Source organism: Lepidochelys olivacea, assembly GCF_965140295.1.
Source record: "Lepidochelys olivacea isolate rLepOli2 genome assembly, chromosome: 1".
NCBI classification, from domain to species: Eukaryota; Metazoa; Chordata; order Testudines; family Cheloniidae; genus Lepidochelys; species Lepidochelys olivacea.
Genome location: NC_140411.1, coordinates 347495789 through 347509842, shown reverse-complemented (window position 1 = coordinate 347509842; position 14054 = coordinate 347495789). Strand labels below are relative to the sequence as shown.

General features: G+C 43.4%; 1 protein-coding gene across 1 annotated transcript in view; it reads right to left on the bottom strand.

The window, feature by feature from the left end:
• The window catches only part of EXOC4 (exocyst complex component 4), a 607587-nt gene that overhangs the window by 68253 nt on the left and 525280 nt on the right, over positions 1 to 14054 (bottom strand). Inside the window, exon 14 of the mRNA XM_084643015.1 lies at positions 9485 to 9663. Within this exon, the coding sequence (XP_084499141.1) occupies positions 9485 to 9663 (179 nt within the window). The remainder of the gene's footprint in view (positions 1 to 9484; positions 9664 to 14054) is intronic.

Below are 14054 nucleotides of genomic sequence, written 5' to 3'. Positions count from 1 at the left end.
TCAGCAAATGCAAGCCCCTTCTGTGTATGTATGTGTGTGTGTGGGGGGGGGGGGGGGGAATGTTTCCACAGCATGATGCTATACCTTCCATTAAAATCTCACGTGTGGTTAGCTTGGCCAAACACAGTAATTAGCTTCACGTCTAATACAAAACACTGCACTGCAAAGTTCACCTATTCCAATAAGCAATTACAAACCACATCTCCGAAACGGCAAGCGTGTAGATGAGGGAGTGTGCTTTCTGAAATGAGTTTGTTCTTGACAGCTGGGAGTTTGGAAATGTTTTTGTGGTTAGTGGCGTAGCTAGTGCAGCCTCTGGGCAGGGAGAGGTGCAGCCTTCGGGTGGGGCAAAGCCTCCAGGCAGTGTAGCCTGGCCTCGGCAGCAGTCTTCCATAACCCAATCTACAGCAATACCAGGCTGCCCATGCTGAGCTGGAAAGTTTGACCCCAGATTTGGATCAGAACTTTTCCAGAGCTCAAAGCTGTTTTGGGCCAGACTTTTGGCGCGTTCCACTCCAGACACTGGATCAGCTGCGAAGCTGATTAAAACCAGGCTGTGGGGAAAATCTTAGGAATTTCCATTTGAATGTCTGGCTCCCTGGTTATCAAATCTCTCTCTCTGCCAATCTCCTCTGGAAACCTGCTTCTTCCCAACACCCTCCTGCCCCAGCTCCTGGGCTCTCCCAAGCTCCTTGGACTGGCCAGAACAAGAGAGGATCTCTACTTCTGCACTCCTTAGCAGGTTTGCAGCTTGGGTAGACACCTGCCATAGGAGCTTGGAGCACTGCTGGAAGTACCTGCCCCAACAAGTCCACTGCCCCTTCCCCCCAACTCCTCTCCCCACAGCTCCTTCCCCCCCAACTCCTCTCCCCACAGCTCCCATTGATCAAACTACTGCCATCTCTAAGGCTATGTCTGCCCTACAAGGTAGGGGGGAGTGATTCCCAGCTTGATCAGACATACTCGTGCTAGCTCGCCTCAAATCTGCCACTCACAACTGCCCATGCTACCTTGGAATATAGTACTATTTTTAGTGTGCTAGCAGATGAGATCTAGCATCAGTGTGTGTACGTGAGCTGGGCATCACAGCCCTAGCTCCTAGTGTAGACATAGCCTAAATCTCCATTATAGCAGCAGGGGCTTCCCTTTTTCCCATGCAAAGGCAGCACGGTTAACTCCACCCACAAGGAAATGAGATCCCCCAACTCCTTCTCTTTGTCTTCACTGAGTCCCAACTCTCCAGGCTCCACCATGTGCACACAGCTGCTCCCTTCCTTATTACACATAAGAAAAAGCCCAACCTCCGTCTTAAGAAGCTCTCAGAGATACACTAGCTCCTCACATCATTCGGTTCAGAATATGCATTCTTGTTAACCAAACACTCCATGGGCTTGCTTCAGGCTCCTTGACTGTCTCTCTCTCTTCTGCAAACACGGGCCTCCTCTCTGTCCCTCTGTGTGCTCTTGCTACCGCTGCTTTCCCCTCTCTCCTCCTCACTGACTCTCCATCCCATTTCAAGCCTTTGTTGAAAGCATTGTACAGTCTCTGGGCTCTCTTCTAGTATCACTCTTTTTCTTATTATTTCTCTTTGCATTTGTGTTATTTAACTCCGTAAAGTATTTTCAAATGCATTTTTATGAGGTTTCTTGCCCTGTTTAACTGTTGTCACATTTTACTTTCTCTCTCCCATCTCAGCATTTTCAACCCCAAACATTCAAAAAGAATGAGCCCTCACAAATGAGGCTGGCTTAAAGATCATGAGATTTCAAATAAAACTGACAACTGTGGGGGTTTTTCATTTGTTTTGTGGTGTTTTAGACTTTAGAGCTCATATTTTCAAGCTTTTCTCCAGACCCATAAGAACTAGACTGTTTATAAAAATGAAAACAAAGATTCTCATCTCATCATGTGACTCCAAGAGCCAGGGCTTCAAGAAGAGCACCAGCTTTTGCAAGATGCATGATCAAATCATGAGCTCTGGCTACACTGGGATATTATTAGACTGTTTTGAGTTTCTCCCTTGTTTTCAATGTTTTTCCAAACTGTTACTTCCTCTCCTGTCATACCTCTGATCTACATAACCTCTGCTTTGAAGGAACATGGGGAAACCTGGAGTATTCATTTCAAAAGTGAATCTCCCTTACAGGGAGTTATTCAAGTATTGGAAGCAATTCTTTGTTTAGAAAATGCTTTGTTAACATCTCACTGCAGAGTTGCTTTATGCGGCTTTTTCTCTTTTCTACAGCAGCTAGTGCAACTTGAACATTCGTGGGTTAATCTGCTCTTTGGGCATCTGATGAACTTGTGTAGGATCCTGGGAGCTGTTACTGTTTCATCATTCCAGGAAGACTGTGGGGGTTTCCTTTACAGCTCCTTCTGAAGGTTTTTCTTCTGAACGTTCTGCTGTTTCCCTCTTCGGTACTCACCGGGAAGCAGCATACAACAGTGATGGATGGGAAGCATCCCAATATATGAGCCAAGTCTCAAAAAGTCCAGCCCTTGAGTGTGCATATCATATCTGTGGAAACATCATTCCTACTCCTGGTTCATTGGGTCAAAACTATTCCAAGTCAGACAAACAGAATATTTTATGGATCTTCAATCTCTTCAGCAGTACGATCTCTGGATGGGGAAATGTGATTGAGATCTCAATGTGTGGCCTTTCCTGAGAATATCACTAGGATGCTGTTCTTCCAGCTGAGGAATAGTCAAGGTATTACCCTAATAAAGCCTCAAAAATCTTCCTCTACAGAGACAAGAAATATAAACCACACATAGAATGATAGATGATAATGGACCAAGTATATCCTTGGTTTTACACAGGATTATATATCTATATATTTTTACATACACACAGGTACATTGTACAAATGTACAAACTTAACTGTACCTGAAGTAATCTCTCTAGTGAAGAAAGGCAATTCTCTCTTTATGTTATCTCAGTCCCCAGAGTCTCTTTAAACTCAACATAACTAACTGCTGACTGTAACAGTCCAAAGTCACTATATGCAAAACAACCAGTTGAATGTAAATTGGTGTCTCCAAGGTGTTAGGCTAATGTCATTATCTTCCATCTTCACACATGCACACAGTACACAACCCGTCTTATAATGCATCTAGGTAAGACTACCACATCTTGTCTTCCAACTTCATCACTGTGCATTATAATTCATTTCTGCATAATATTCAGAGGGCTTCCGAAGGATAGTGTTCTAAAGAGGGAATGGAGGATTGTATATGTTATATCTACATACAATGAGACGGGGAAATAGAGGGAGGAAGAGAGGAAAGTCCCACTTCCATTTAACATATAATCTATTTAAAATTTGCTTGACTACCTTGGCTAATTCAGTCACTTCCTCCAACTTTAATCCTTAAATGGTGATTGTTAAAAAGAAGTTTGTGTTCCCTTAAAAGACGAGAGAAAAAGCAAATGGCTTTGTCATATCTGACTGGTTTGAAAAATATAAAATCCAATTCTGAAGAAGTGCAGATAAGGGGAGAGCTATGGAAGTGCCATCAGCTTAGCAAACACTAAATAATGAACAATGCAGAGACTGCCTGGCATGATAAAACACTCTATTAGCAGGACTGTTTTTAAATGAGTGATAATTGTGACACATTCTCAGGAAAAGGTTATTGAATTTTTATCTGTAGTAAGAGGTCTTTTGACAGTCTAACCAAAAAGTCACCTACATATAGTTCTTTCTTTAGTGGAATTCATAAAAGGCTTCCTTAACCTCCTCCACCCCCAGTTCCCTACCACATTTTCTTACTCATCCAACTGTAAATGTATGCCTGAAAATTTTACCCATTTTCTGTATATTCATATTCACGTAACATCTGCTATTTCATTACACAAAAAAGCTATGGGCTGTCTATAGGGGAAGGCACCCTAAGAAGGGACATGTGTCTGTGTGGTGGGGAGTTGAGAGAGGGGGCTAAAAGAAACAAATTATGGACATTTTCCAGTAAATGTACTTCTGATAATACAATCAAGGGTGAAATCCCTGGCCCCACTGAATTCAGTGGGAGTTTTGCCATTGACTCGAATAGGTCCAAAACTTCACCCAAAAGCATTAGCACAGGTCAGGACCCGTGGAAAAGAACAAAAACCTGGGCTTCATCATGCACACGCACACACACAAATGACAATCCTTTCTTGTAAGAATGGGTGGATACAGAGTGTTGGGAGGACACGCTCCAAGAAACAGCTACGAAGGGAGACACTGATAATAGCAGGTAAGAAGACAAGTATCAAAATAAAACAGTGATACCATCAAGATGCACAGAGTCCCATCTTATTATTGTGGCCCTTTGTCCCGTTCTCTTCTCTTCTCCCTTGTTGTCTGTTGCTCTCAGTTGTTGAATCACATCTGAAAGGAGATTGTATGTTCGTGGGGACAGGGCCCGGCTCTCATTTGTTCTGTAAAGCATGCAGCCCATACTTGCTGCTGTATAAATAATACCAGTCACTGAATTTGATAGCTTAAGTTTCTGGACTATCAGAAACCCACGTTCCCATTTCTGCTTCAAAAGAAGAACCTGGGTAAGTCCTTTTATTGACTTGCAGTGGTTTCTCTTCTCTTTTTCTTGAGTAACCAGTCTGAATTTTAAATGCAATGGGATTTGGCTGTTGATTCAGGGGGATTACAACTGTGGCCTACAGAGAGTCCGAAAACTGAAGGCCAAATCACTAGTCTGACTCCCTCTACATCAGAGGTTGCCACCACCACTGAGCACCCGCACACCAAACCCAACAACTAAAATTAGACCGAGTATTATACCCACATGAGACTAGACTATAATGTGACACAGGCAGGAAATAGGAGGGACTGAGATGCACCAATGCCTGAAGCCCCGACAATGGCAGGGAAATATTTAAGTAAGCTATACCCAGAGAATCCTGGAAAGTGACCCGCACCCACATGCTGGAGAGGAAGGTGAAACCCCCCCCAAGCTCACTGCTAATCTGATTGAGGAAAAAATCCTTCCCAACCACACACATTGTTAGACCCTGAGCATGCAAGCAAAAGCCAGCCAGCCAAGCATCTGAGAGAGAGAATGCTCACTGCTTCTTCCGATTCCTGGCCCTCCCTGTGCAGTATCCCATGTCTAGCCGTGATCATCTCTGATGCTTTAGATGAAGGAGATTAAAAAATCCAAAACCCCGGAATACAAAGGGGGGGCGTGGGAGAGTGAGGGGAATCCCATCCTACCACGGCAGGTGGCTGGCTGAAACCCTGCAGCATGAGCTCTGAGGAACATGTGACATAAACCAGAAATGAGCCCCAGGGCTGCTAAGTCCTGCCCCTGCGCAAACCTGTGAATGGAGGATTTTCTATCCTTAAGAGAGGAAGAGGAACCAGCTGGGATTGAACAGCCTATAGCTGCCAAGGTCAGCCAAAAAGGACTTCGGAAAGGCAGCAAACTCTGTCCGTATCTGTGTCGCAGACAGGAGCATAAACAGGCTCCTCTCACCTTTTGGGTCCTGCGTAGAGCGACCCCCTGCAACAGCAGTATTCTCCACATAGGAAACGTACAAACATTAAGCAAATAATCCGCACAGCAGTGCTAAGAGGGGGCTACATGCTGGTGACCCCGCTATACAGAGGAGGAAAATGCTTGCAAGGGTGGGATTTTCAAAAGCACCCGTGTGACTGAGAACATGTCCCATTGACTTTCAACAGGATTTGTGCTCCTAAGTCATTTTGGCCCTTTTGGAAAATTCCTCCCCAAGTGGGAATTTCCTGGTCCAAAGCTGGAGAGTCAGAAGAAAAGCCCAGAGTTCCTAGTTCCCCGTCCCATGTCACACCGCAGCAAAGCTTCCATTTTCTCATCATGCTTTTTACAGGTAACACTCAGGCCAAGCATGTTTGGCCCCAATCTGGTGGCTAGTCCAGAAAGGATAAGAGCCTACAACTGTTACCGCCTACTGGAATTACTGCTGTAGCTCAAGTGACAGAGGCTCTTAATATAGCACCTATTCCAAAGTACAAAATAAGGCTGAAGATGGACCTGTTCAGAAACAGAAGATGACAATGACTATCATGCTGCCCTATAGCTCAAAGTCAGCCTGCTAAGACAGAGGGGTAGCCAGCACTCTATAAACTTGGCACAGAAATGATGAAGAGGTCTCTACACACAGATTACTACAAAGAATCAAGGAGCAGTCAGTCAGTTGCATTTGCACAGAATCCGCAGGTTTCAAATCTGCAAATATCTCAAAATTGAAGTGACAAAAGCTGAAATTGAGAATGACTCTAGGGGCTTGGGTCAGTTTTCCTGATGTCTGCAGAGCTCAGGACCCCTGTCTTTAGCATCTACTCTGTCCGGCAATCAGCCAGAGCTTGAATTTGGACAGTTTATGATGGGAGACACCTTTATTTAGCTTATTTATTGCCCCATTCTCCTTTGTGCATGGTGGACAGCAGTATTTAGGTGCTGAGTGATGTATAAGTATCTATCTAGAATTGAATAAATTGTGGCACAGGTAAGTTTTATGGCACTGGTGTTGTGTGAATCACTAAACCAGCCAGATCTGGGTAGTTATAATCCCCCAGGAGTTCAGTATCCAGTTGTTTCAAGCACTTTCCAAGTCAGCCTAGGATTTACTTATTTATTTGTTTTTGTTTGTTTGTTCTCCTGTGCTGATGGAATGTAGGCAGATGCCTTGTCTCATTTCTCCTTTGTTCTTTATTCTTTGTATCCTTCCCCAAAAGAATTTCTCCACCACACTCTTCATTGTAGCTTGGCAGATTTGTAAATACTTTTGACACATGCCATCACCTCTGCCCCTTCTCTTCACTTTTTATTTCTCCTGTATAGATTGCACTTGGCTGTGTTGACATTCCATTTATGAGTCTCATCCCACCAGGCTTCACTTCTGACCATGAGGTCAATAGACTCCATCGTTTAGTAACACCGCTAAGACTAAAGCTGAGATTTTTTTCAATTACAGTTAAGTATTTGGATACCTGAAGGCCATTAAAATTAATGAGAACTGGTTACCCATCACCCTTCAGTGTTTTGAAAATCTGAACCCAGACAACTGCACCACTGCAACTTGCACTGGTGTGACTGAACTGAAAAAGTGCAGTGTGTCCACAAGAGGCAACCTGTTTCAGGTGTCCTGGCATTTCACTTGTGTAATTCCACTGTCTACTCACAATTTCCTTCTCCTCCTTTCCTGAACTGTGGTGTAGCATTACAGTTAGACAGCTGCTTCACTCCACCCTAGAGGCAGCCGCTTTAATACTGCCATTGTCTTCTTTGCAACGGTGTTGATGCATAATGACTGTAAAGCACATTCGGCTCCTCAGATGAGAGGGAGTTAAAGAAATGCAAAGTCCCGCAACAAATAAATGGCCACTTTGTAGTGGTCACTGCCTTGCACCCTACAGCCATTTGGAACGTCAGAGCAAAAGTAAGGATTGAACTCATCCCCTACCGCTCCAAAAGAACACAAACCCCTGCCATTTGAGTTAAAGGAGAATCTTCATTAGCCATTAGCAGCATAGACTCTATGACACACACAGGAGCAGTTTTAATACTGGTAAACATACACACTAGCTAATTCATTATAGTGTTACTTATTAAGAAATAAACCCTCCTTCCATAAGCAACCACAGTAAAAAGGGCTGCTGCTATAAAGTCCTTCTGCTATTCAAAGGCTTGTTTACAATGAGATGGTTAGGAAGGGTGCCAGTTGAGTTAACTGATATGCTGAATGTCCCTCAGTCATGTAAGGAAAAAGACCTGAGAGTCAGTACTTTTCTAGGCAATTATAGCATGCTTGGGAGAGTGTTATACTATGAGGCTGATAGCTCAATGGCTTTAAACTTCCAGAAGTGTAATAATCACCCTGAGATGTACCAGGCAGAGCATGTTATTGCTACAATGAAATGACATAGGGGACACTATTCGGTCAACGATGTCATCCTCTGCATAATGGTGAACATTACAGGCACAGGTCTGTCAGCATCAGTCGTGTCAGGGGGCTCAGTGATGTACGAACAACAGAAATATGACTAAGTTGCAAGTGTAGTATTATTCCTACAGCATTTTTTAAATAGCAACTGTATTTTTACTATAGCTGATTCATTCATTCAGAAAGAAGGAAATCATGGCTGAGATCAATTTGTATTTCCGCTGCATAATTGCTTTGGCCAAGAATCTCTGCGGGCAATAACAATAATAATGCTAATAATCAGAGCTACCACAATCATTTGCCTAGCATTCCTCATTCATAGATCTCCAAATACTCCACAGATGAGGGTACTATCATTATCCCCAGAGAACAGTGTTGCAGGGAAGTAGAATGATTTGCCAGAGGTTATGCCGCCAGAAATAGAAGCTAGATTCCCAGTCCTCTAAGCTATCTGTTGGACCGAAATGCATCTCAGTATGAGGGGGGCCACTGCCAGCTCAGTAGATTTATCATCTGCCAATGTAACAAAAGCCACAGTAATAAGCCGTTTCAATATATAAACCAGGATGTCTCTAGTTAAAAGAGTATCTCTCAATCATTTTTCCTCCTAAGCAGGCTTTTCAGCCTCAGCTCAATACAGAGCAATTTCCCGGCCTCCTGTACTGTAACCTGGGGAAGCTGAAATGGTTTGAACTGCTTTCCAATGTGGATCTTTCATAAAAATATGTTCTTTCCCCCATCCTTCATGCTTTGGAATACCCAGAAGAAACAACAGGTAATGAAGGCATTTGGGAAAGTGAAAAGACAGCATTCTCTTCCTGTTATATTGTATGTCATGCATCTTATAGAAAAGAGGTAAGTTTTCCTATTTCTCTACTGGATCCATATAAAACTGTTCTAAAATATCTAATGATCTAGCTATGCTTTATTTTATTCAAACATAAAAAGTGTCCCGATGGCCCACTACTAATATCTGACCCTCTGGAACCTCATTAGCAGGAGTTGTTTAAAATTTTGTGGCCAGGATTGTGTCTGGCCCTGTGTGCATATACAAGAGAAGGATGGGGGAAAGATGCCATCTTCACCTGTTGGTTCTGCATGCAGAGATTGCCCATGGCTTGTGTTCCCAGTGGTGCTGGTGCCCCACTATTGTGAGGAGTGGGGCTGTAGGACTACTCCCACACAAGCGAGCAGAGCTGGCAGAGTGCAGAGGGAAGCACATACTATGCTCTGTAGAAAAGTGGAGATGCTTTGCCTTGTGCTTCTTCCTGAGCCTTTTGAGGAACTGTGCCTGCCTAAGGCAACTGGCTCCAGTTCTACCACTCTGAAGATGCGTCTCCACATGCCCTATGCTCCAGGGCTGCTCCTTAAAAACAGCCTAGTGCTGTATGAGTTGTAACCCAGCAGAACCTAAGACTGCAGGTGGATTTTAAAACCCCTTGGATCTAGCCTGTAAGAGGTTCTCCTCTCCAGTTTCATGACACAGTTATTGGTAGGTTTTACCATCAAGACCAGTGTTTCCATACAATCAAGAGACCCATGACAGCTACTCACTCTGGGCTGTTGGAAGGTTGGAGAAGGCTGCCTTTGTCCGACCAGCTAACCACTCCAGGCTTTCATGCATATTGGCCAAGGCCTTCAGATCACTGACATCACGCAGGATCTCCTGCTGTGGGATTAGTTTATCTCCCAGGTTCCCAATGAGAACTTCTGACTCTTTGCTGAAGGCAGCCCTGAAATGCAAACACAAACAGGAATGTTAATATATCACAGAGTCAACAAGAGTGGAGATGGACAAGGACCAGTTTGGTCATTTAGAACAGGGTTTCCCAATCCATAGTTCGGGACCCAAAATTGGGTCACCAGAATGTTTCAGAGGGTTACATGGCAGCTCCTGCGGGCCTTGTCTCACAGGGCTGGCTGGGCTCCTCTCCCTGCTCCAGGCACTGCAACCTCTGGGGTCCCAGAGCTACTCAGGTTTGGCTCAGCTGTCATGATGACAGGAGTCCAGCCAGGTAGGTCAAATTTGAGTAAGCGGCACTTCAACCCCATGAGCCAGGTCACAACTCCACTCGTACAAATTTGGACCAGTCAGGATGGTGGGACCAAACCTGAGAGGTGCTGCAATCCTGGAGGTTTCAACACCCAGGACAGAGAGCCAAGCCCAGCCAGCCCCACAGCACAGGAGCTGCAGGAGCCACCTCTGTGGGGTGAGTGCCAGGCAGGACCCAAACTCCCTCCCCAGGGTCCATGACCCAACCGAAACAAAGCCTCCACCCACAGACTTTTTACTGGGTCGTGATAGGCCATAAATATTTACAAATAGGTTCTGAGCCCCAAAAGGTCGAGAACCACTGATTTTGAACATCCACCCTTGGCCAATGTAAGATTGCTCCTTACACTCAGCTCTTAAGAGCTGTGTCCACTCTAGTTTTAAATATCTCATTTGTTGGAGCTTCTATCAGCTTTGTGGACACTATCCATTTTGGGAAAAACAATTCCACTGCCCAATTCATCTCATTCTCATGGAGTTTTCTTAGATATTCTGCCTGATTGCACTCTTTCTACTTCATCCCATTACTCTCAGTTACTTCTCCTGGCATCACTCCAAACAACTCCAGACCCTCCTTGGCAAATACACCTTTCAGATGCATGTATAGCTGTTTTCATGTCTCCCTGTAGTTGGCATTTAGACAAGTTACACATATTTAGTTCATTTAATCTTCCCTTGTAAGTCAGTCTCTTCAACTTCTGAATCATTTTTCATACACACATACATCAAATGAAACGTACCCTGGAGCTTGATGGCTCAAAAGAACAAGGAGGCAAATAAACAGCTTTGAAAATTAGGCTCTGCATTATTTTACTAGCACAAATGTAGTATTTGGTGAAAAGCGACAATCAAGACAAATGTGTTTACGTAGCACATTGATTTGTACATAAGCTCCAAAGAACTTCTTCCAGGGGTCATAAGAACATAGAGGATATGAACATAAGAATGGTCATACTTGTCAGACCAATGGTCTCTCTAGCCCAGTAACCTGTCTTCAGACAGTGGCAAGTGCCAGATGCTTCAGAAGGAATGAACAGAGCAAGGTAATTATTGAGTAATCCACCCCTGTCATCCGTCCCAGCTTCTGGCAGTTGGAGTTTTAGGGCCACTCAAAGCCCAGGGCTGCATACCTGACCATCTTGTCTAATAGCCATTGATGGATCTATCCTCCATGAACTTAGCTAATTCTTTTTTGAACCCAGTTATGCTTTTGGCCTTTGAGAGCCACAGGTTGTAGCCTGTCAATGAATTCCACAGGTTGACTGTGCCTTGTGAGAAGAAGGGCTTCCTTATGTTTGTTTTAAACCTGCCACCTATTACTTTCATTGTTCTTCAGGTTTCATTGTCTTTCAGGTTTGCGTCACAATCATCTCCTGCACTCTATTTTAGCCCTCTGCCATGCTCTTCTCCGTAGGGCTTGAGAGGACTAGCGCAGCAAAGTCCTAAATGCCAGATTCCAAAAGAATCTTGCCAAGTTTAACTGCATGTAAAACCACCACTAAGCACTTACACAGGTTGAGACACACAGACCAGAAGGGACCATCTTGATCACCTAGTCTGACCTCCTGGATAAAACATAAACCAGAGATTTTCACCCATTATTTCCTACATCTAAACTCAATAACTTGTGGATGAGCTAAACTGTATCTTATTGAGACATCCAGTTTTGAGTTGAAGACTCCAGGTGATTGTGAATTTACTACAGCCCTTTGTAAGTTGTTCCGATCATTAGTTACCATCACTGTTAAAATCTTTTTCCCAGCTTGAACGTTGCCAACTTCAACTTTCAGCCACTAGATCTTACAATGAGAACTCATGCCACTGAGAATGATAGATGAATAGCTGCGGGAAAATAATTCCATCAGTAAAAAGAACAGGAATACTTGTGTCACCTTAGAGACGAACAAATTTATTCTAGCATAAGCTTTCGTGAGCTACAGCCCACTTCATGCATAGAATGGAACATATAGTAAGAAGATATATATATACACATACAGAGGAGGTGGAAGTTGCCATACAAACTGAAAGAGGCTAATTAATTAAGATGAGCTATTATCAGCAGAAGGAAAAAAACTTCTGTAGTGATAATCAAGATGGCCCATTTAGACAGTTGACAAGAAGGTGTGAGGATACTTAACTTAGGGAAATAGATTCAATATGTGTAATGACCCAGCCACTCCCAGTCTCTATTCAAACCCAAGTTAATGGTATCCAGTTTGCATATTAATTCAAGCTCAGCAGTTTCTTGTTTGAGTCTGTTTTTGAAGCTTTTCTATTGCAAAATTGCCACCCTCAAATCTTTTACTGAGTGGCCAGAGAGGCTGAAGTGTTCTCCTACCGGTTTTTGAATGTTATGATTCTTGATGTCCGATTTGTGTCCATTTATTCTTTTGCATAGAGACTGTACATGCACATTGGCCAAACCGGATAGTCTCTACGCAAAAGAATAAATGGACATGAAAGCTTATGCTCTGATAAATTGGTTAGTCTCTAAGGTGCCACAAGTCCTCCTGTTCTTTTTGCGGATACAGACTAACACGGCTGCTACTCTAAATTCCATCAGTGGTCTTTTAAACCATGCAAGCAGTCACACTGCCAGTACCTCAAACTAGATGTGTTTAAGTAGCTTCACTGCACTTATTTTTGATTTATTAAACGACATATAAATCTGAATAGGGTTTAAAATTTTAAACATTTAATTAAAATATTTTAAAAAAACCCCAAACCCTTCACTTTCAGGGATTTTGCTTGAGAATGTAAAAAAAATAAAGCTACATCCCTCAAGGTGGTGCTGTAGAGCTGTTGTCTCTGACAGTATGGTCTGAGAGGAAGTAGCATATGTTGGCTAATGCTGAGGATTGGGAGGTAAGGGGATGCCTTTGACTTCAGTGGAAATACACCAGGGTTGAATTTGGCTCCTTTTTTCTCTACAGCATGTGACTGATTTTAATCAGTCTCATGGCTGTTTGGAATTGATTAAATCCCCCCAGGCTCCTCCTATGGAAAGGCTGGGCATTGCTAATAGATTCCTGGAAGTTGTCATAATGGTACTTACATTTACCACACCAGCTGTGCTCCCCATCCAACACACTTTCATGGCTGACAGAGAAAGAGATCCAACAAGATTGATCATAAGGGCAGACAGTTACAAATTATGTTATATCTTTGTCTCCATCTTAGGTACTTCTATGCCCCCCATTACCCTAGCATCTAAGTGCCTTCCAATCGTTAATATGTTTATGCTCACAACACCCCTGTGAGGTAGAGAACAGCTGTTTTACAGATTGACAACCAAGGCAGAGAGAGACTAAATGATTTGCACAAAGTCACACAGGGTGTCTTGAAGCACAGATGGGAATAGAACCCACGTCTCCCGAGTCCAAGGCTAGCGCCCTAACTGTCCTCTGTATTGTATGCTCCTATACTTAAGTAACTTGTCAAACAGCAAGGGAATATCTCATTTCAGCTCTGCCTTGGTAGGTAGTACAGATGTTCTTACAATGTCTTCTGGAGTGTACCACATCTTAATAGTGGGTACGTCTCATTGACACCTTCTCCTCTCCCAGGTGGACCACCATTTGCCCCATTGGCAATGGCAGGAAGTTGAAGCTAGATGAATATTTAATGGTGAGAGAGATTAACCAACAGTTTGCCAACGGTCGCAGTGGATTCTTCGTCACTGACAAATTTTAAATCGAGATGGGATGTTTTTCTAAAAGATCTGCTCTAGGAATCATTTTGGGTGAGTTCTATGGCCTGCACTATACAGGAGGTCAGAGCAGATGACCACACTGGTCCCTTTCACCTTTAGGTCTATGAATCGAACAACACTCCTATGGCAACTACAGCAACTTTTTTACCTGGCAAAGTAATAAGAGGAAATACTTAATCTATTTTTAGCTTCTTTTAACTTGGTTTAGCAGCTGGAAATAAGGAGTGGAGTTAGTACAACGTAACTGTGCAGTTCTTCACAGACCACAGTTTGCGAAATGTTGGATTACGAAACACTAGTTTGCCATTACCCAAAACAGTGATTACAATGTAATTTGTTCCCAAAGGACTCCAACTCTT